Source organism: Myodes glareolus, chromosome 19, assembly GCF_982192425.1.
Source record: "Myodes glareolus chromosome 19, mMyoGla1.1, whole genome shotgun sequence".
Classification (NCBI taxonomy): Eukaryota; Metazoa; Chordata; class Mammalia; order Rodentia; family Cricetidae; genus Myodes; species Myodes glareolus.
The window spans coordinates 41,305,337-41,327,102 of NC_142044.1; the positions used below are offsets into that span (position 1 = coordinate 41,305,337).

General features: G+C 47.5%; 2 protein-coding genes and 1 long non-coding RNA gene across 4 annotated transcripts; 1 reads left to right on the forward strand and 2 right to left on the reverse strand.

Annotated features, from left to right (window-relative positions):
* Positions 1-1,962: 1,962 nt before the first annotated feature.
* On the reverse strand, positions 1,963-3,499 carry LOC148118954 (uncharacterized). The gene is made up of 2 exons (XR_015735635.1): positions 3,213-3,499; positions 1,963-2,722 (listed from the first exon to the last, which is right to left on the reverse strand). It is a non-coding gene; the product is annotated as an uncharacterized LOC148118954 (long non-coding RNA).
* A 173-nt stretch (positions 3,500-3,672) lies between these two features.
* On the forward strand, positions 3,673-18,271 carry Josd1 (Josephin domain containing 1). 2 transcript variants are annotated; one of them, XM_048454764.3, is made up of 4 exons: positions 3,673-4,709; positions 14,685-14,813; positions 14,929-15,123; positions 16,289-18,271. In XM_048454764.3, exons 1-4 carry the CDS (start codon positions 4,525-4,527, stop codon positions 16,386-16,388), a joined length of 609 nt encoding a protein of 202 aa, XP_048310721.1. In that variant the 5' UTR covers positions 3,673-4,524; the 3' UTR covers positions 16,389-18,271. The 2 variants fall into 2 exon arrangements, with proteins under 2 accessions (XP_048310721.1, XP_048310722.1); XM_048454765.3 differs by having other exon boundaries at positions 14,929-15,113.
* A 1,612-nt stretch (positions 18,272-19,883) lies between these two features.
* Tomm22 (translocase of outer mitochondrial membrane 22) lies at positions 19,884-21,557 on the reverse strand. The gene is made up of 4 exons (XM_048454766.3): positions 21,399-21,557; positions 21,116-21,234; positions 20,648-20,765; positions 19,884-20,543 (listed from the first exon to the last, which is right to left on the reverse strand). Exons 1-4 carry the CDS (start codon positions 21,513-21,515, stop codon positions 20,469-20,471), a joined length of 429 nt encoding a protein of 142 aa, XP_048310723.1. The 5' UTR covers positions 21,516-21,557; the 3' UTR covers positions 19,884-20,468.
* Positions 21,558-21,766: the final 209 nt, after the last annotated feature.

Genomic DNA, 21,766 nt, shown 5'->3' on the forward strand with positions numbered 1-21,766 from the left:
ACAAAAAAAAAACCAAATAGAGAAAACTATTTAAATAGTTCCTTGCCCTATTGGAATCTCCAGAGTGACGTTTTCTCTTTGCATACCAGCAAGTCAATGGACAGAGAGTTTTCACAGAGAGATTAAAATGAAAGCTTTAAAAGGATAATTTGGTCCTATGACCACTCTTAGGGGAAAGAAAAGACTCATAGCCAATATTTTTCATCCATGATACCTATGTAACGAAGCTTCCATAAAATCCCTGAAAAGAGGGTGTGGTAGTTTGAAGGTAATTGGCCCACAATATCACAGTAATAGGGTGTGGCACTATTAGGAAGTGTGACTTTGTTGGAGTGGGTATGGCCTTGTTGGAGGAAGTGTGTCACTGTGGGAGTAGGCTTTGAGGTTTCCTATGCTCAGGATACTGCCCTATGTTTCAACTGGCTTCCTGTTGCCTGCAAGATGTAGGACTTCAGCTACTATTTCAGTACCATGTCTGCACGCTGCCATGCTCCCTGCCACGATACTAAAGGACTGAACCTCTGAAACTGTAAGTGAGCCACCCCAATTAGATATTTCCCTTTAGAAGAGTTGCCATGGGGCTGTGCTGCTGGAGAGATGGCTCAGTGGTTAAGAGCACTGACTGCTCTTCCAGAGGACCTGGGCTCAATTCCCAGCATCCATATGGCAGCTCACAACTGTCTGTAATGTACATCAAATACAAATAATAAATTATAAAATAAATGATGACAAAAAAGAGTTGCCATGGTCACAGTGTCTTGTCACAGCAATGGAAACCCTAAGACAGGGACTGGAGAGATGGTTCAGTGGTGAGAGCACTGACTGCTCTTCCTGAGGGCAGGGGTGTGAGTCTCAGTACTCACAGGGTGACTCACAATCATCTATAACTCCAGTTCTGGCATACTATGGCACCATGCATCCCCGTGTATGCAAAAAATGCAGAACAAAAACATAGAGACAGGGTTTCTATGTGTAGCCCTGACTGTCCTGGAACTAGCTCTGTAGACCAGGTTGGCCTCGAACTCACAGAGATCCACCTGCCTCAGACTCCCAAGTGCTGGGATTAAAGGCAGGCGCCACTGCCTAGCCCCTCCTTCCATCTTTACATATGTTCTGGTGTTCAAATTCAGGTCTTTGTGCTTTCACGACAAACACTTTGCTAGATGAGCCATTTTGCCTGTCCCATCTCCATCATTTATATATCCTTGAACTCACAGAGATCCATCTGACTCTGCCTTCTGGGTGCTGGGATTAAAGGCATGGATTATCATGCCATGCTTAAAAAGATTTATTTTATTTTATGTATATGACTGTTTATGTATACGCACCATGTACATGCCTACTACCGACAGATGCTGAAGGAGGGCATCGGATCCTCTGGAACTGGAGTTACAGATGGCTGTGAGTGCCATGTGGGTGCTGAGAACTCTGAAAGAGTATCATGTGCTCTTAACTGCTGGACGGTCTTTCTAGGCCCCTTATCTTAGTTTTGAAACAAGTCTCTCATCTTATGACTTGGCTAGACTAGCAATCCAGGAAACCCCAGGGATCTTCATGCCTCTCCTTCTGCTGAGATTACAAGTGATATATCCTCCTGCCTGACTTTTTACATGGGTGCTGGAGAGCCAAACTCAGGTCCTCACTTATGCTGCAAGCAATTCACTGACTGAATCGACCCCCAAACTCTAAGATGGATTCTGAGGCTGTTTCACCCAGAATGGACATGGAAGCCCCCTTATCACATACTTCACTGTCTGTCTGTCTCCTTTGACTGCTCTTCTGTGCACTTCATCTTGTCCTTTGTAATAAACTGGTATATACAAGTATAGTGCATCCCTGGGTTAAGTGAGCCATTGTAGCAGATTGAGTTGGATCACGAGCCGTGAGAATGTCTACAGAGCAGATAGACCAGAAAGTCCAGAGGTTCCAAATCCTAAGAGGCATCCAGAGTAAGAGGCAGTCTTGTAGACCAGAGTTCTTTATTTGAGGGTTCTGACAGTATCTCCAGGTATTCCGAATTTAATTGCTGGTTGCTCACTGCCTATCTAAGAGTGCGAGCAGAGGTGCCAATCGTATTAGTTCTATTGTTTCAGTTGATACATAGCATCTTATGACCATGAAGAGTTCAATTTCCGAGTACCTTGACACCTGACTGAAAACATATGTCCTTCTCACTATGGGATTTTGCCCAGAAAGGATATATGGAGCACTTGCTTTTTTTAATTGAAAGGGAGTAAGTATCAAAGTGACATTTAGAGGTAATTTCCTATCCATCATTAGGTACTCTTTCTGAAAACAGTTTAGTTCAAGTTCAAACCCTTAGTTCACTACATATATGGTGATTTCAAACAACTGATCACCTAATTCACTATAGATACAGTGATTTCAAACAACTTGATCGCACCTTTGTGCTTCAGTTTTCTCCCTAGAAAAGAGAAATGCTTAATACTACTCTCGGTGATAGACAGTTTAGATAGGTAAAGTGTTTACAGCAGGCCCCTGGGAGTTAAATCCTATGTAAATACACTGTAACTGTTGAACGGTTTACACTTCACAGAAACCTTTAAGACAGTTCAAAAGTAGTCTAGGTAGAAGCAAAAGACTCCCGTCCACGTGGTAATCACTCAGATGTGTTGCAGGACAGTGTTGATTGGAATAGTCTTGAGGATTGGAGAAACCACAGCTTTAAAAGTGCAAATCTGTTGTTTTCCAAGCAAAAAATCTGAAAGAAAGGGAACTAGAGACAATGACGATTTAAATCCACAGGCAACTTCAAATACAATGTACTCAGCTCAACTCAGAAAATAGGGAGCCCTAGTTGATATAGTACCAGGCCCTGCACAAACTAGGCGTTTTAAGTCATTCTTGTTTATTTAATGAATTCGAGGTCAACTGGGCTAGAGAACACACACACACACACACACACACACACACACACACAGAGAGAGAGAGAGAGAGAGAGAGAGAGAGAGAGAGAGACTGAGACTAAAAGGAAGGATAGAAAGAAAAAAAGAAAACACAGAAAGGAAGGCCTAGTGACAGCCAACCAAGAAGAGGTGGCAGAGCAAAAGGGCAGTGGTTTGTGTGGCGTGAACGTGAATACGACACCACGGATCTGAAATAGAACTCTCGTTTCCATTTGCAATATGACTCCCGGCGAGGCTCCTACCCTCAGCGCTCAAAGAAAACTGGAGGTGGTCGGGTTCACTAACCAAGATTATGCCCGACCGCGTTGGTAACGTGTTTGGAAATCTGGTGAACATAAGTGGGCCAGGGCAGCGGCCGCGATCCACGTTCCAGAAAGCACTCCGCCGCGAGGAGGGTCCTGCGGCGTCCAGGTGGGAGTCAGCGCCGGGGCGGAGCTGAGCAGAAGCTACACTTCGACCTTGCCCGCGACAGCAGCCCTGCCGCCGCTGTCCGGCTCCCCAACCACAAACTCTGGGAGATCCCCTTAGAGCGGGCGGGCGCGGGCTAGAGCAGGCGCGGGCGGCTTCACACGGACGTCAGGGGTGACGCCGGGTTGGCGGGCGGGGTCAGCGCGGGGGCGTGTCTGGGGCGCGCGCCGCTGACGTCGGGCTCAGGTGCGCGTGCCCGCCCGCTCTGCCTCCGGCTCGTCCGCGCGCGGCCCAGGTGGTGGCCGGCTGGCTCCCGGTGGGGGCGGAGGGGAGGCGAGCGGTTCCCGCGGGGCAGGCAACGGGAGGACGCCCGTGCTCGCCTCCTTCACGTGACAGCGGGAGGTCGCGGCGGGGACGACCAACCGGGTGGGCCAGGGCTGCGCGGGGCGAGGCAGGCGTCCGGCCGCACCCTCGCGGGCCAGGCGGGACCTCCTTGCGGCGGCGCCCGGGCCGCCGCTCCCCTTCCCCAGCCCTCCCGCGGCTCCGCCCGCGCTGAGACGAAGCGTCTCCTCCGTTGGGCCGAGTCCGCCAGCCTACCGGCGGGCATGAACAACTGCCCCCGAAGTCCCCGCGCGGCCCGCGACCCCAAGCCCGCCGGCCCTCGCTAGCTGTTGGCATCGGGCGTTTTCTTCACCATCCAACCGAGTCTAAGGAATCTGTGGCGTTGAGATTCGGACGAAATGGAAGAAAAAGAGCGATGTGACCCATTCGGCTTTGCCCTCCTGCATTGAGGCCTAGTTGGCATCTGCAGAGAGGAAAATACAGCCAGGAAAGCGTGGTTTTTTTTTCCCCCCCGAAAGGGGGTGGGAGGGTAGGGTAGTGAAAGGGAGGAATCTTAGTTTTATATGTTCTTTTTTAAATTCTGCGCTTTGAAAGTGGTGGCTAAATAAACTAATCCAAAAGTTATTTTTTTCTATCGAGAAGACAGAAGAGGTGGATTTTTTTTTTTTTGTCCCTTTTGATTTCAACCTTTTCTCCCAGTGACAAAGCATAAATCATGGACACCAGAGAATAAGGTGAACCTCAGGAATCTGAAGACAGAAGCCTAGACCTAGACCTTCTGAATCGGGGGGGGGGGGGGAAGGAGTGGGGTGTTTATCAGCTCTGTCTGGAACCTAAATCGAAAAACATGAGTTGCATGCCATGGAAAGGAGACAAGGCCAAAGCTGAATCCCCGGAGCTTCCCCAGGCAGCACCCCCACAAATCTACCATGAGAAACAGCGCAGAGAACTCTGTGCCCTTCACGCCCTCAACAACGTCTTCCAGGACAGCAACGCCTTCACGCGGGAAACGCTGCAGGAGATTTTTCAGAGGTAAGCCCCCCCACCCCGCTTGGCATCGTGATCTCCACTTCTTGATATTTCTGAATTTGTGTGGGTGGTGCGATGCCTCAGGGACATAAACCTTCAAACCTACGGGTTTGGAATTAGATGCCGTCGGCCGCTCTAAGGAGCACAGGAATGGTTGGTAATCATCTCTGGTCTGTCTGTTGTGGAGTAGCCTCAGTTGTGCGGTTACCACAGTTCTGGTCAATCAGGGAACTCCATGTTGCCTGTGTTATTCCCATTTTGAAATGAAGACAGAGCTATGCAGAGCTCCTTAATTTCCTCCAAATAATCTGACAAGCCATGGACGCAGGGTTGAGTTCAGGTCCCTATCTCTGCTGGTAGTCACTGCTATAATGCCTCCCTTCCAGACCCTGCCACCAAGGAATTTATAGTCTAGAAGGGATACAAGATGCATCCACGGTCAACTGTCACCAAAGGTGGGACATGATGGGCACCGCAAGAAAAGTCTACCCACAATGCTTAGCTTTTCTGAGGCCATGTGCTGGCCAGGATGCTCTTCATATATTGTTTTGTATGACTCTCCTCACCGTCATTTTACTGATAGAGAAATGGGCAGAAAGGACAAGTGATTTGTCCAGAGCGGCTCCTGAGCAGAGCTGTGAGAGGAGCTGACTCCAGATCTCACCTCTTCCTTGGGGCTGGTGAGAAACTCAGTGATGGAGTCTGCAGGAGTTCCCAGGTGTGTTCCCCAGCACTGTCTCCCCGAAAGAAAAATGATTGCTGTTCGGACCCCTTAGAGCAAATATGTCACTCCACAAGTGGTCAGAGTTCAGTTTTATGCTCGTTGCTTGGGCTTTTGAAAAGTCTTTACCAACAGCCTTGAGAGTTGTGGTGTCTTGCTGGACCCAGCAGCATGGCTGCAGTCCATAGCGGCTTTAATGGCGAGTCTGCCTTATCCCTCCAGACCTCAGGGCAGAGAAAGCTCAAGGATCCTTTGAGACTCCAGGTGACCTTTTTGATACTCCTCATTTGGAGATGAAATAGCCGCAGCACAGGAATTAGAGCTAGAATCAGCCTGTTTGGGGTGACCTGTAAAGCGTAGGTGTGGATGGACCACTTCTCCTGAAGGAACCGTAGGTCTCTGAAAAGAGCAAACCTGAGTGTTCTTAAGAGTCATTATTTCCCAGTGCCGGTAAAGACCAGAGTAACGCCCTTGCCTTAGCAGGGCAGATGTGCCTTTTGGTTCAGGACCACTGAATCTGCCACTGTATCTGCCAGTACAGTTCAGGCCTCAGGAAATAAAGCTCAAGGAGGAAGAGAATGTGTCTTCTACCACCCAGTCATGTGACAGAAAGGAGGACCCAGATTTCTGAACTGCCTCCTTCTGGGCAGCTCTGGATTGTTTCCTAATCTGTCGCCAGGGAGAAGGAAATGACTCACCATGCGTGCGTACCTGAGTGTGCTTGGTGCTCTGTCTAGATTGACAACCCCCGAGCCACCTTAGCAGTGCCGGGAACCAGGACTGAGTGGATGCAGTTTGCCTAGTTTTACCCACTAGGAAATAAATGTCAGATTATTACTAGTTAGTTAGTTCTACTCAAGTTGACAGATTTTGACCTCTGTGGGTTTGGCTCCTGGTCTGACAGGAGTTAATTATCTTGAGACCACTAACAAACCAACACTGCCCCGTTTTGAGGGCCTTCTTTGCACAGGCAGCTGAGTCCTCGCACCCAGTTTAGGAGGTAGGCTCTGTGGTTTCCCCTTATTCCAGAAGAAGAAATCAGGACATGGAGTTGGTAGTTGCTAATGGTCAGATTTCAGCCCAAGCTTTATAGCTCCAGGGTCCACCTCCAGCGTGCTCCTCCTGGCTGCTTGCTGCAGACTTGAAAAGCTCATTAAAGAAGCAGGAACTTCAGTAGCCTCCTTTCCAGCTAGTAAGCAGGCTGGACTGGGGGTCTGGGCTGTATCATCAAGTGTTTGTGGATAACACTGGGCGTCTTTCAGATGAGCTCTCCCAGAGTGAGAGGTGCTGAATATCTGCTAGCACCCACAGGGCCCTGTTCCTTTTGAAGCATTTGCAAACTGTGGTATTTCTGTGTTCCTGATCAGCACAGTGCAGGCTGACCAGCAAGAGAATTCTAGAAAAGGAATTCTATAATAGAGCGGTTTTATGTGTGTGGATAAGTCGGGACTTCGCCCCCTTCCCCCGCCCCCATGTACGGGAGGAATCCAGAAGAAACTGTAAAGGAAGAAGGCAAGAGAGGGAAGACTAACCACTCGCAGTGTGCCAGGTACTGGGAGGCACCTCAGGGCTGTCCGTGGGGCAGGTCTAAGAGACTGAGGCGTAGAGAGAGCCATGGACAGGACAGTGGAGCAGTTTAGAAATGAACAGTTGGTCTCTTTAGAAACTTGCGTTTATGGGGCTGGAGAGATGGCTCTGTGGTTAAGAGCACTGACTGCTCTTCCAGAGAATCCCGAGTTCAGTTCCCAGCACCCACATGGCAGTTAACAGTTGTCTGTTACTCCAGTTACAGAGGCTCTGGCACCCTCATACAAACATGCATGCAAGCAAAAACACCAATGCGTGTGTACACACACACACACACACACACACACACACACACACACAATCTTAAAAAAGAAAAGAAACTGATACTGAAAGGGAAGAAAGCTGGCAAGGTTAATCCATGCTGGTGTACAAATGAGACTCCTGAGTGGCAGCAAAGGGAGGAAAGTGTTGGTAAGAACTGTTTGCTGCGAGGGAGTTCATCATAGCAGTTGAGTTTTAGCCAGTTAAAGGGGGAAACACAAAAGCAGGATGGAGTTTTAATAGAGTTGTGGAGATGGGATGACTCATGCTCGGAATAGAAATGAGTAAGAATTTAGAATGGAGCTAATGCTGATTAGCAACGAGGGAGGGTCAGGTGGAAGGGGCTTGACCCGGAGAAGCTCCTCAGGCAGCGGGCTCATGTCGCCTCACCTCATGTGCTTCACCATATCTGTACATAAACTTTAAAAAAGAAGGGCTGAGAGCTGAGAGGTGAGCTCACAGAATAGCACTGACTTCATGACCTTATGCATACAAGTGTTTTGCTGTTCTGCAAGTGTTCTGCTGCTGTACACATTAGCTTGTGGTAGCATTTATTTTATCTTATTTACTGTGTTTCATGTGTATGGGGGTTTTGCCTGTATGAATGTCTTTGCATCACATACATGTGTTGGATTCTCTAGAACTGAAATCACAGATGGTTGTCAGCAGCCATGTGCCTACTGGAAACCAAACCTGGGTCTTTGGAAGAACAACTAGTGTTCTTAGCCACTGAGCCATCTCTTCAGGCCCTCTGGTAGCAAAGGGCTCCTTTTTTGGCCTGGCCACTTTGGAAATACATAGGCCTGAAACATTTTGTCTGGCCTTTTCCCATTATTTTAGTGACCAGAAGTTCTTGCAGCAAGCTATGCATGCCTCCCCCTAAATAGACTAGCTATTAAAATCTGACTAGACAGAAACTAGCCTGGTGACGGGGAAACATTCTGTTGAAGGAGGAACCAGGTTAGGCGTGCTGGTGAATGTCACTAAGGGTAAGCTCTCCGGTTTCTCTACTGGTCATTCATCATGAGAGATGGGAGGAGCCACATTGAAAAGTTTGAGAAGGTGAGAAACTAAGAAAAGTGCTGAGGTTTTTTTGTTTGTTTGTTTGTTTTGATTTTTGAGACAGGGTTTCTGTGTAGTCCTAGCTATCATAGAATTTACTGTATATACCAGGCTGGTCTCAAACTAAGAGATCCGCCTGCCTCTGCCTCCTGAGTTCTGGGATTAAAGGCATGTGCTACCACTGCCTGGCTAAGAGGCTGAGTATTAACCTCTAGGGATTAGAGGAGCTCATCCAAACTCATGAGGGGAATAGCTGACATGTCCCTGCTCTACGAGCCGTGTTGCATTTAGAAAAATATCCAGGAAATTCTGATGAAAGAAAGAATTAAGGGAGAAAAAAGTTGATTAAATCTTTCCCTCCATCCCTGCTTCTCTCTCTTCATTAAAATCCAAAATCACCACCACAGCAGGCAGAGTAGTGACTTTGGAGGGGACTGAGGACAGCACTGAGCTTTTCAAATCTTACCTAATTCTGGCTGCAGTAGCAGACACCAGAGGCTTGCTGTAAGCCCCAGGGTTTCTGTCGAAATCAGCAAGGCAGTCCTGGGCAGCAGGCACTGTACCCAGAGGCTCTGGTGGTGTGCTGATGGACTGTTGCGGGGAAGTAACCGTGGGCAGTTCAGTGCTGCCTTAGAGGCTAGGTCCTCGCTGTGCCACTTACCTGGCACCTGTGCGTGACTGTGCAAGTCACTGTAACCTTTGCACCTCAGCTTCCTTATTTACAGAAAGATTGTAGAAGGATTAAATGATAAAGCCTATGAAGCAGTTAACCCAGTCAATTATCCTTAAAAGAAAAAGAAAGGACTTTTGTGGGGGCATGGGGAGAATTAGGGGTGACCATCCCTGTAGAATAGAATGGAAATTGTTGTTAGCATTTCCTATATTGCTCGGTTTGGGTTTGTTTTTGAAAGGAGATCAGACTGGTCTGGAGCTCGTTATATATAGAAAAATGACTCTGAGCTTCTGATCCTCGGCCCTCCACCTCCCAAGTGCAAGTGCCAGCTAGATAACAGTCCTGTGTCACTGCTCCCTATAGTGATCAGTTTGGGCATGTTTATTAGATGCCAATGCCAGGCTAAGACATAGCATTAACAGAGTTCCCAGGACTCACTGTTTGAATGCATGAATGAATTCTTCAATAAATTAGTATTGATGGTGTTCGGATAAATTTGGATTATGTGTGGTCCTCTGTGTCTCCCTCCATTTTCAGAGTCAGGAAGGATTCTGTGAAAGAGAGGATACGAGGTTGAGCCTGAAGAATCAGTGGGATTTGGCCTGTAGTCAGAAGTAGGATAAACCACTAAAGGCCACATAGTTTTGATGCCTGAAGTAAACCAAGCTCCCTGAAGAGGACAACAGCGGATTGAGTAGAGTGGGACCCAGAGTTGGCTAGCCAGGCACTAGGCTGGAGAAGAGGGTGAAGTGAGGCCTTGGTGAGTGTAGAGAAAGATCTGTGCTGACCTGTTGGAAGGAGCTTGCAGGCTAGGAGAAGAGTCTGGGAGCTTTCAAAAGCTCAGTGTGAGACTAGGGGCCTCCGGTTAGGAAAAGTGGGAACAGGCAGGAGAGGGTCTGAATCTTAACATGATTTTTAAAGAGATGAGAGCAGGTCAAGGGATCTTGGGACAGCAGTCCTGAAAAGCAGCCTTCAGAACGATGTCTGTGTAGCCGTTGGTGTTGAGGGCTGAAGCACAGTGTGTAACCTTCTCTATGCTAGGAACTTGTGGAGTTCCCGTAGGAAGCTGCTTTACTTGCTGGCTCATCCTGTTGTGACTGTATTGAAATATTAGCTGCCTCTCAATATCTCCAATAGTGAGCATGGAATTGGGAGACTGAGGAGAGCACTGCCCTGGGCGTGAGCACGCAGGGAGGTAGAAGTCTTAGCCTTATTTCTGGTGATGTCATCTTCCTTGTATTGGTCAGAGACTCTCCAGGAAAGATTGAAGCCACACACTAGGTTTCTGAAGAGTGGGTAGAGGGAAAGGATCTGCTACCGCCCAAGTGTGGTCTCCTATCTACTTTCTCCACTGCCAGGAGAGAGGGAGCCTGGGTCCTAGTGCTCCATGTTTCAGCCTGGGGACTCAGGACTCAACAGACATTTGGCTCAGCAACCTGATACCACCTCCCATCCCACCCTGACTCTTGGGTCTCCACTGTAAGCCACATAACTGGATTCTCATGAACGCAGGTTTGAGCTTAGTTCTGCCAGCTGTTAGTGTTCATGACAAGTCAGTTAAATCACCTGACTTCATGTGGTGGAATGGCACAAGCCTAGCATTCCCAGCACATAGGAGTTGGAGGCAGGAAGGAGGATCAGGAGTTTGAAGTTATCCTCAGCTACATAGGGACTTTGAAGCTAACCGAGGCTACATGAGACCTTCTTTGGGGGGCAGTTGGAGGGTTCAAAACAGGGTTTCTCTGTGTAACAGTCCTGGTTGTCCTGGAACTGGCTGTGTAAAGCAGGCTGGTCTTGAACTCAGAGATCCACCTGCCTCTGCCTCCTGAGTGCTGGGATTAAAGGTGTGCACCACCACCCACTGAAACCTTTTATAAAAAAAGAAAAAAGTTCTTTTAAAAAATTACCTAACTTTAGAATTAAAAAAATGTTTATTTGGGGCTGGAGAGATGGCTCAGTGATTAAGAGCACTGACTGCTCTTCCAGAGGTCCTGGGTTCAATTCCCAGCAACCACATGGTGGCTCACAACCATCTATAATGAAATCTGGTGCCCTCTTCTCGTCTACGGGCAGAATACTGTATAAATAAATAAATAAATCTTTAAAAAAATGTTTATTTTTATTATTTAAAAATTGCCAGAAAAGGGGCTGGAGAGATGGCTCAGAGGTTAAGAGCACTGGCTGCTCTTCCAAAGGTCCTGAGTTCAATTCCCGGCAACCACATGGTGGTTCACAACCATCTATAATGGGATCTGGTGCCCTCTTCAGGCATGAACACCTACATGCAGGCGGAACACTGTATACTTGATAAATAAATTTTTTAAAAAAATTGCCAGAAAAGAAATTAAATGTTGGGCAGTGGTGGCTCACGCCTTTAATCCAAGCACTCAGGAGGCAGAGGCAGGCGGATCTCTGTGAGTTCGATGCCAGCCTTGTCTACAAGAGCTAGTTCCAGGATAGACTCTAAAGCTACAGAGAAACCCTGTCTCAAACAAACAAACAAAGAAAAAGAAAGAAAGAAAAAAAGAAATTAAAAGAAAAGGCACATTAAAAGAGGGGGAAAGGACCACCCACAGCCATGGCCCTGATTCGGATTGCTTTCTGCTGCCTAGACACCCAATGTCTGAGTGCCTATGGGAAGAAGCTCTTTGACAAGGCCAACAAACACCACTCTTTGCACAGCCTGGTCCTGCTAGAATTACCCTATTGCAGAAAACCCCTCTGGGGCTAGCTTCTGAAACTACTTTATTTTGTACCAGCTCTTACTGTCAGGCTCTAAGTGGAAACAGTAGCATCCAGATTGTGGGTCCTGTTGGAGGGAGCCTGCTAATTTTAGGCTGACTTGCCTTGGCTTTTTGAGGCCTCTTGTTTAAGTGCCCAGCCTGAGTAATTGGGGCTGGGGCTTGAAAAAGAAAAGGTATTAAAAGAAAATGGCACATAAAACATGTGTAGGTATGTGTGAGTATGTGCCATGAGTACAGGGACCTGCAGAACCAAGAAGCATCAGATCCCTGGGAGCTGGAGGTCGATGTCTGTGAGCTGCTTAATGTGGTTCTTGGGAACCACCCAGGTCCTCCAAGAGAGCAAACATTTCTAGCCAATGAGCCATCTTTCCAGCCTCGGACCTCAGGACTTTTTACTTAAATAGGATGAATTCATACCTTCCAGTGTGGGGATTAAATGAGGCACTTACTAAAGCAATAGTCCTAGCATTGAGCAAGTGATGGTCTTAAGAGGAAATGGCATTTGGTTACAGCGTGTGGAACTGGTGCCTTTGTCTGGAGATAAGCAAGTGAGCCCTTTTCCCTTTAATTTTCATTATTTTTTAATGCATATCATAATGGATATCAGTTTTCTCTAGTGGTTCTCACTGGGAATATCAGCCATGGGTAGGCCCCATGCCTAGGAGCAGTTATCAATACAAAACAGACTATATTTATATTTTGTCTAATTGATTTTTTTCCCTATCTCTTCAGTTTGTTTTGATTTTCTTTTTTTTTTTTTAAGAGAAAAATCATGAATTTTGTGGCTAGGGAGGTAAGAAGGATCTGAGAGGGGTTGAGGGAAGAGAATATAATCAAAGGCTGGAGAGATGGCTCAGAGGTTAAGAACATTGACTGTTCTTCCAGAGGTCCTGAGTTCAAGTCCCAGCAACCACATGGGGGTTCACAACCATCTGTAATGAGGTCTTGTGCCCTCTTCTGGCCTGCAGGCAGAAATACAGGCAGAACAATGTACACATAATAATAATAAAAAAGAATATGATAAATATATTGTATGAAAAGACTAACATCAGCCAGGAAATTTTTTTTTCATGTGTAGGGTGTTTTACCTACAGATGTTTGGGTACTATATTTGTGCCTGGTGCCAGCAGAGGCCAAAAGGCATTGGGTCATTAGGTACTGGAATGATAGGTTGTTATGAGCCATCATATAGTAGCCAGTGCCCTTAACCACCAAGCCAACTCTCCAGCCTTAAATCCCTGTGATGCCCAGTATGGTGGTGCACACCTTTAATCCCAGCACTTTGGAGGCAGAGGCAGGCAGATTTCGGTGAATTACTGGACTGCCAGGGCTATGTAGAGAGACCTCGTCTACAATAAAAAGATATGTTGGCCCTCCAGTCAAAATGGCCTTCGTCATCTCCTGGTTTGTCAAGACTGTGCAAATACCAGGCGGTGGTGGTGCACGCCTTTAGTCCCAGCACCTGGGAGGTAGAGGCAGGCGAATCTCTGTGAGTTTGAGGCCGACCTGGTCTACAAGAGCTAGTTCCAGGACAGGCTCCAAAGCTACAGAGAAACCCTGTCTCGAAAAAACAAGCAACAACAACAAAAAGACTGTGAAAATAAAATGATAGGATTGGAAATGCCTTCAGTACAGGCCTCAGTTGGAAATTGCTAAAAGGAGCAATAAAAAGGAAAGGGCTTGAAATAGATGGGGTGATGCATACCTGTAATCCTAGCACTTTGGAGCTGAGGCAGGAGTATCCTCATCTTAGGGCCAGCCTGAGCTAGTATGGAGACTTTAGTGAAAGCTGGGTAGGCCACCAAAACTGCAATTGAGTTTGTCTGGTTTAAGGTTTGTTTGTTTGTTTCCAAGACAGGACTTCTCTGTGTAGCCTTGGCTGTCCTGGAACTTACTCTATAGATCAGGCTGGCCTCGAACCCAGAGATCACCCACCACTGCCTGTAAGTTTATTTTGTTTGTCTGAGTTGATTTTGTGCTTTTATTTTTTTCAGGATAAACACAGGCACACATGCATGGACACACATGCAGGTACACTGTCTGGAATGGGCTCTATATTCCAGTTTAATATAACCCTCATTAGAGTTTATTACCTTTCGTACATTTATGCTGCCTGTCTCAACTACTGTTGACCTTTGAATATTCCATAATAATGATTACTGAAGTACAGGTCTTAAATAGAGTATTTAAATTGCAAAAGACAGGAGCAACAGTCACTGCCTGCCATTTAAATATCACCTTTTACTAGTATTTTTTTTTTTTTTATTTTATAATGAAGGTCTCACTATGTAGTTTCAACTGGCCTACAACTCACTAAGTAGATGAGGCTGGACTTGAACTCACAGAGACCTTCCTGCTTCTGCCTCCTTAGTGCCAGAATTAAAGGTGTGTCGCCAGTGGCACCACCACCACCATGCCCAGCTTTGCCAGTGTTTTTTTTTTAGGTTTGTATGAACCAGAAATAGCAGCAGTAGGAAGGCTGTGCCGACAGGAATTTGTAAAGGAGACCAGCATCTCTGTGCATCAGTTCTTTTTTGTTTCTGTTTTTCGAAGCAGGGTTTCTATATGTAACAGTCCCGACTGTCCTGAACTAGCTCTTGTAGACCAGGCTAGCCTCGAACTCACAGAGATCTTCCTGCCTCTGCCTCCTGAATGCTGGGATTAAAGAGGTGCACCACCACTGCCTGGTCTGTGGATCATTTCTTGTGGTCACTCCCTCGCTGTAACCCGCCTCTTAAAAGGCCAGATAGGTCTCAACCTTCCTGAATGCTTTTGCAAGGGAGAGGCAATCTCCAGACTAGCTAGTTTGTGAGATTATTCTGCCAAGGGGACCAGCTTCCAGGGCAATGCTGCAAAAATGCTTTTCTGGTGGTCTGAGGCTGGGGAGGCTGGCAGACCAGCAAGCCTAAGCTTTTCCTTTACATTTGTAGGTTGTCTCCAAACACTATGGTGACGCCCCATAAGAAGAGCATGCTGGGAAATGGGAACTATGATGTGAATGTCATCATGGCAGCACTTCAAACCAAAGGCTATGAAGCTGTTTGGTGGGACAAGCGCAGGTAGAGAACCAAACTTGATTTGGCGACAAGGGCCAGCCATGGCACCAACCCCAGGTGAAGGGGGCAACCATGGAGAGTGACTGCCCCAGAGTTTAACACCTTTTCTTTCCTGCAGGGACGTGGGTGTCATTGCTCTCGCTAACGTCATGGGATTCATCATGAACCTACCCTCCAGCCTGTGCTGGGGTCCCCTCAAGTTGCCTCTTAAAAGGCAGCACTGGATCTGCGTTCGTGAGGTGGGAGGGGCCTACTACAACCTTGACTCCAAACTCAAGACTCCAGAGTGGATTGGAGGCGAGAGTGAGCTCAGGTGACCCCTAACGTCTGGGCTGCTGGGTGTCAAGCTCGTCTGATTACTTGACAAAGGAAATGAAATTCCTGTGTCCTTGGATCCTTGCCCTGCCTTCTTGGAATCAGGGTCTTTAAGACTCAATTAGAACTCCATCCATCCTGTGATTCTAGCTTTCTGCTCTGGTGGGGCTGACACTGTCATCTTCCATTTAGATAACTGCCAGTTATCAGACAGGGTTAAGTTTCTGTTTACTTATTTATTTTTTGAGACAGAATCCCTCTATGTAGTCCCAGCTGTCCAGAACTCCTTATGCAGACTAGACTGGTCTTGAACTCAGAGATCTGCCTTCTGCCTGCCCTTGCCTCTTGAGTGTAAAGACATATGCCATCACCATGCCCAGTTCCGTAACTGAAGTTTTTTTTCCTTTTATTATTATATGTGTATAGGTGTGTGTGCTCCTGGGCATGTGTGGAAACCAGAGGACAATTTTTAGGGGTTGGTCTTCTTCCACTGGGGTTCCTGGAATCTCCTTCAGGCAGCCCTGCTTGGCAAGTGTTTTATCTTGAGCTGGCCCAGGTTTTATGCTATTTTGTTTTTTTTTTTTGACACTTAGTAACCATTAGAATATACTAATTCTAGAACTCACACCAGCACACTAATGATATTAATCTCCAAGAATGAGCAGAAATTGAGACTGAAGTTCTTTTTTTTCTAAATTATTTTATTGGTGTTTTAGCCTGTATGTATATCTGTGTGAGGGTGCTGGGAATTGAACCGAAGAGCAGTCAGTGCTCTTAACCACTGAGCCATCTCTCCAGCCCCGAGACTGGAGTTCTAACGGAAATGGAGGGGTAACCAAACATGGAACATCTAAGTCACCCTTAGAGTTTTAAGATTGCCACAGGGATAGCCTAGGTGGTGGTGGTTGTAGTGGCGCACACCTTTAATCCTAGCACTCAGGAGGCAGAGGGCAGGTGGACTTGAGTTTGAGGCCACTTGGTCTACAAAGCAAGTTCTAGGACAGCCAGAGCTATAGAGAGAAACAGATTTTTTGCCACAAACAGAACAGATTGGTATGGGTGTTAAGTGGGGAGGTCTCTATCCTAGTGAATGGGTGGCCCCAAGATTGCAATCTGCAACTCACTGGCATCTCGTTTCTTGTTGCCTATTCCCTCTTCCATAGGAAATTTCTAAAATACCATTTGCGAGGAAAAAACTGTGAACTCCTACTGGTGGTACCAGAAGAAGTGGAAGTCCATCAAAGCTGGAGGGCAGATGTGTGACGGTTATGCTGGACCCGCTCTTCGCCTCAACCTCCAGCCCTCTTTGATGTTCTGTGGCCTCTACAGTGGGTCTGTCCAGCCACTTCCCTAAACATCTCATTGAGTTTCCCCCTCAAATTTGACAGTGCAATAGGACAGGTGTGTGGACTGTCACAGCCACCAAGCACTGTCTGTGCCTGGGGGAAGAAGGTAGGAGCTCTGAACATTTAGGGCAAGCCATTTAACACCTTTTCTATTTTAGAGAAGGGAGGCAAGAGGGGTGGGGGACTTGCTTACTTCCCCCTTTCTATGAGGACTTGATACAAGTTCTGCTGGTAGTTGTCACTGATGCTCCAGGCTCACAGGGAACACACACTTCCTCTTTTTCTCTCCTGTGGCACCAGGGGGTCCAAGGACACAGTACATGCAGAGCCCAGTGACTAGTTCAAAGGACCCAAGCATAAGCGTCTCAGGAAACTGTCAGGCCCCCAGCAGTGGCACTATATGCCGTCTGCAATCCATAATGCCACTTCTTACCCCATTTTTAATCCTAGCCAGCCTTGGAGTTTTATAATGAGAAGTTCTGATATTCCAAAGTGGGTAAATTGCACAGTATTCCAGCAAGACAATGGTGAGAGAGGCCTAATATTGTGTGGCTGAAGCCACATTAGGACAGTCATGGGTTATGTCCCAACATTTCACTATATTGACATAGGAGGCTCTGGAGCAAAAAAAAAAAAAAAAAAAAAAATGAAGAGGGACAGTACTCCTAGTTGGCTCATTTTAACAAAATCAGAAACACATCTGCCACTGACACCAAATTTCATAGGGACGGAGTTGGGTGAGGAAACTGCCATGAAAATGAGCCCCACAGTCTGAGGGTGAGAACTGGCAGGCACATCCTGGGCTCCAGAGCTGTGGCCAGAGTCGCAGGTTATGTGCAGGACACTGGAGGCTCTGAGTTTGGCATCTTTGTGTAGTTTCCATTACAAACTGAGGGTTGGCTCACCCCCCACCTCAAGTAGTTCTAGACCATTTTTTCTCCTGTAATTTTAGAAAATAAGTAATTACCATGCCACACACCAGTGTGGTTGTGGTGGCCTTTAAGGCAGGTGACCTGGCCAGTCCTTAGGGGAGTCCTGGTCTCTGCAGGTCTGAGAGCTGTCCCACTGGCCAGGCTTCTCCCTTGGTAACAGAGCTAGCCTAGGGGCTTGCATGTCGATCCTGAGCAAGCTTACTGGGGTGAAGCGGGGGCTGTCTCCCCACTGACTGGAGTGCATGTTTACACCAGCACTTTTCTGCACATGTATCTTCAACAAGGCCGTTTTTTATTCGAGTAGCAGATGGCCCCAAGTGGCTACTGCAACTCAACCACGGTCATCTGTACCATTTTCTACACCGGATCTGCTTGGCACCATGGGGAGCTCTGACCCTGCACAATGACATTCCAATCACTACCAGCCAGAAGTTACAGCCGACCTTGCTGATCGGCACAAGCAGGACCTTGGGTCCATTGGCACTGTCGGTGGTAGTAAGCCATTTCTTGGGAAGAGGAGACTCCTCCCTACAGATCTGCTTGGGCCTGTGCAAACAGCACTGGAAAGGAGTCCCATGCACGCGGAATCCATGAGCCAGTGGAATGTACAAAGACGCTTAAGCATTTCAGGGCTGGTTCTGTTCATATCCAATCTGGTGCTTAGGAACAGGGACCCATGTTGATGCCCAAGGGCAAAAAGCCCCATTCCTTTTAAGGAAGGGGAGCCTGACCCTGATGCCCAGCAAGGGGCAGCCCTAGGCTTTGTTCTTCTTGCTTTACTCCCTTTTTTTTGTTGGCCTTGTGCTGGGTTTGTTTACAAAGATGTATTTTGTTTAACCAAATATTAAAAATGAAAAACTGAACACAATCTATTTGTTGCCTAACTATGTAAAAACCTTTGGTATGATTCTGACGTAAAGGCATTTGTTACCACTCTGAGATACACTGTCAAATTTCCCACCTGAGAAACCAAGACAAAGTATTTCCTTAGTGGGATTTAGTTCAGAGGTGCCCAACCACCGTTGTCCTACTAGAGGGGACGCTGAAGCAACATCATGTGTTTGAGGTCAGTATGGAATCCAGCTAGCCATAGCCTGCCTCAAAAAACAAACAAGGGCTGGCTCGGAGGTTGAGGACACTTGCCTGTTCCTCCAGAGGACCCGGGTTCAATTCCCAGCACCCACATGGCCATGTACAACTGTTTGTAACCCCAGTTCCAGGGGATCTGACACCTTCACACCAATTCACATAAAATTAAGTTTAAAATAGAACAAACAAAAAATGTCATTGAGGCATCTGCATTTTATTTTAATTTTTAAATAAGACTTCTGTTGGAGTTTGTACCTTTTGACTGTCTATTAGTGTTATTCTAATTATCAATGAAAAGCCAGACACAGCAGAGCTATTGGCCTTGAAAGCACACAACAGTGGTCTAGGTAGAAGGCTGGCTTTGAATCCAGATCCTGTAGTGACAGGCCTTCTACAGGTTCCTTAACCCATGGGAATAGTACACCCTCCCCAATCATACAATGCTACTGGGAATTGATTACAAAATAGGATCAGAAAACCTGCACAATAAATTATCACGCTGGGTGTGGTGTTGCACACATTTGATCCATATAGACCATGTTTCAAGAGAAAAACAAAAGACCAACATTGAGTGGGAAAACTTCAAGGTTCAAAGATAGGACAATAGTAGGATCCATTACCAGAGGCTCACTTAAAAAAACAAAAAAAAAAAAACAAAAAAGGAAGCTGGGTGGTGGTGGCCCGGGCCTTTAGTCACTCCAAGAAGCAGAGGCAGGCAGATCTCTGTTTCTCTGCGAGTTCAGGGCCAGCCTGGTCTACAGAGTGAGTTCCAGGACAGCCAGGAAATCCTGTCTTGAAAAACAACAACAACAAAAAAATCGCCTTACCAGGTGTGTATGCCTATAATCTCTCAGCACTCAGATGAAGGCTAGCTTGGGTTATGGAGAGATTCAATCCCCAAGAAAAGAGTTAGGCAACAAGCTCTATCCCCTCTCAAAACCAGAAGGCAATACATACTTTAAATAGTTTATAAGTACTGTGTAGACTGCACACCCACAGAGCATGCCCTTCAACTTTCTGTAGGGGAGACTGAAGTGATTCAGGGCAATAATCAACACCATGTTCAAAAAGAAATGTTCCTTTTTGAAAACTTCACTTAGATGTATGAAACGAGGTTGGAATAGAGGTGCTAGCTTAAGCAAGAAGAAATTTGGCAAGCAGTGTCCCTGTCTTGCTTTCTTTGGGGGGGGGGGAAGAGTTTCTCTGTCAAACAGTCCTAGCTGTCCTGGAACTCATTTTGTAGATCAGGCTGGCCTCAAACTCACAGAGATCCGCCTGCCTCTGCCTTCCAGAGTGCTGGAATTAAAGGCATGTGCCACTACTGCCTGCTGTCCTTGGCGTTCTAAAATGGCCTCAGTTTAAAATATGTATCACAAACACAGCAATAACACTTTCAGTTGGAGTTCTTTTAATATTTAAATACAAAAAGTGAGCACTGACTTCTTTTTTACACAGCACACAGGTCCAAATATGCAGAGGGATGAGCGCCTGCTCTGTCCACAGTCCCCATCTGGCTAAAGCTGCAGCCAGCCTCCCTTTTCTCCACCATACAGGGATTCCTGCTGACCGTTTTGTAATGGCAGCTATAATGGATTTTGTCAGTTTCACATTGCGTACATGGCCCAGACATTCCCATTCTTCTAAAGAAAAAGTCTTTAATGGTCAGGGGTGCTTACTTCTTCCCCACAAGGGGCACGTGAGAACTTCGATAGGAGAAGTTTACTAAAGGGATAACGCGGAATAACCTTCCACATGGCTGTACTCTAACATCAACTGAGACCAGGAAATAAGAGAGAGCATTATGAAGGGCACAGGTGCAACCGGAGTCTCTCCTTGAGAAATGGAGAGAGTTCCCACCAGATTTAAATAGACTGATGCGCCAAAGTTTAAAAAAAAAAAAAAAAGTCCAAACAATCAGCAGTTCAAACACAACTCAATTTCAAAGTCCTCTCACCAGGACAAATTGAAGTAACAATCTAGATCTTTCCAGGAAGTGGAGGTAGAGCCCCTGGCATACCTCCTGACAGCCCCGTGTTAGGCCCCAAAAGTATCTGGAAAAGAGAAAAGTGTGTTAAGACACTGTATAGTTTCAGTAGTTAAACAATTCAGACCTCAGGCCTGCACTGCTGGCCTGGAGCCCAGAGCGTGTGCTCACCTGCCGCTGCTGCAGCTGCTGCTGTTGCTCCATTTGCAACTTTTCTGTCTCAAAGACAACAGGAAGAACCAGGATCATAAAGGAGGTGGTCCCAATCCACAAAGCTGCCCTGGAAAATCTGCAGAGGGAGGGTGTGTGTGGTGACTTACCTCCCCCGATGTTTCTCAAAGTGTCCCTACCCATTCCCTCCACCGAACTCCTAGCAGAGCCAAGGGAGCAGTGGTTACTTAGTGATTACTGTAACGTTCTTATAAGTCTTGCATATAGAACCCTTAGTTAACATGAAAGAATTCCCACAACGGTCCTGCCAGATAAGAACTCCACTCTGCAGAAGACGAACCACACTCGGAGTGTGGCAATGATTCCAAGGTCACTCAAGCTCCCGGCTGTGGCTTCCGAGGCCCGGTATCCTCTGACAGCACCAGTCCCTCCATGAACACTCTCGGTGCCTCTACATTCGTCCCTTACCTGTACATCTTCTGAGCCACGAAGAGCGAGAGATCAAAGGTGGCTCCGGCGGCGGACCGGACCCTTTCCGGAAACATTTCCGTCAGACCCCAGAGTCTCTCCGACAGGGTCTCATCTAGCTGTGGTGGAGGAGGTGAGGATCGTTGGCGAAGCGGCAACAGCACCGGAGTCGCCGAGCCCTGGGCCTGGCCCTTCCCTGCCGCGCGGATCAGCCGCCCTCCCGCCTCGCAGTGCCCACGCTCCGACGGCCCGCTCCCGCCCCGCTCCCCGCAGACCCAGGCACCTCGTCGTCGTCGTCTTCTTCCAACTCCTCCTCTGCCTTCTCCGCCTCGGCTTTCGGGAGCAATTCGTCTGGGGACAGAGGCTCCCCGGCGCCAGCTGCAGCGACGGCGGCGGCCATGGCTGTAGGACACCGGAAGCGGAAGGGAGCCGGCGAGAGCGGCTCCCCGCCGGACAGAGCGTCTTCCGGAAGCGAGCCGGTCTAGCTGGAGAGAGGGCGGCAGCAGGCACTCCGTCCCGCCCCCTAGGATTCGCCCGCCGCTTACGCTCTGCCAATACAAAGAACCCCCAGCATGTTGAATGAGTTAGGTAGGGTGCTTTGGAGCTATTCTGTGCAGTTGGGGCTGGGCTGGGCTCCGATACCTGCATATT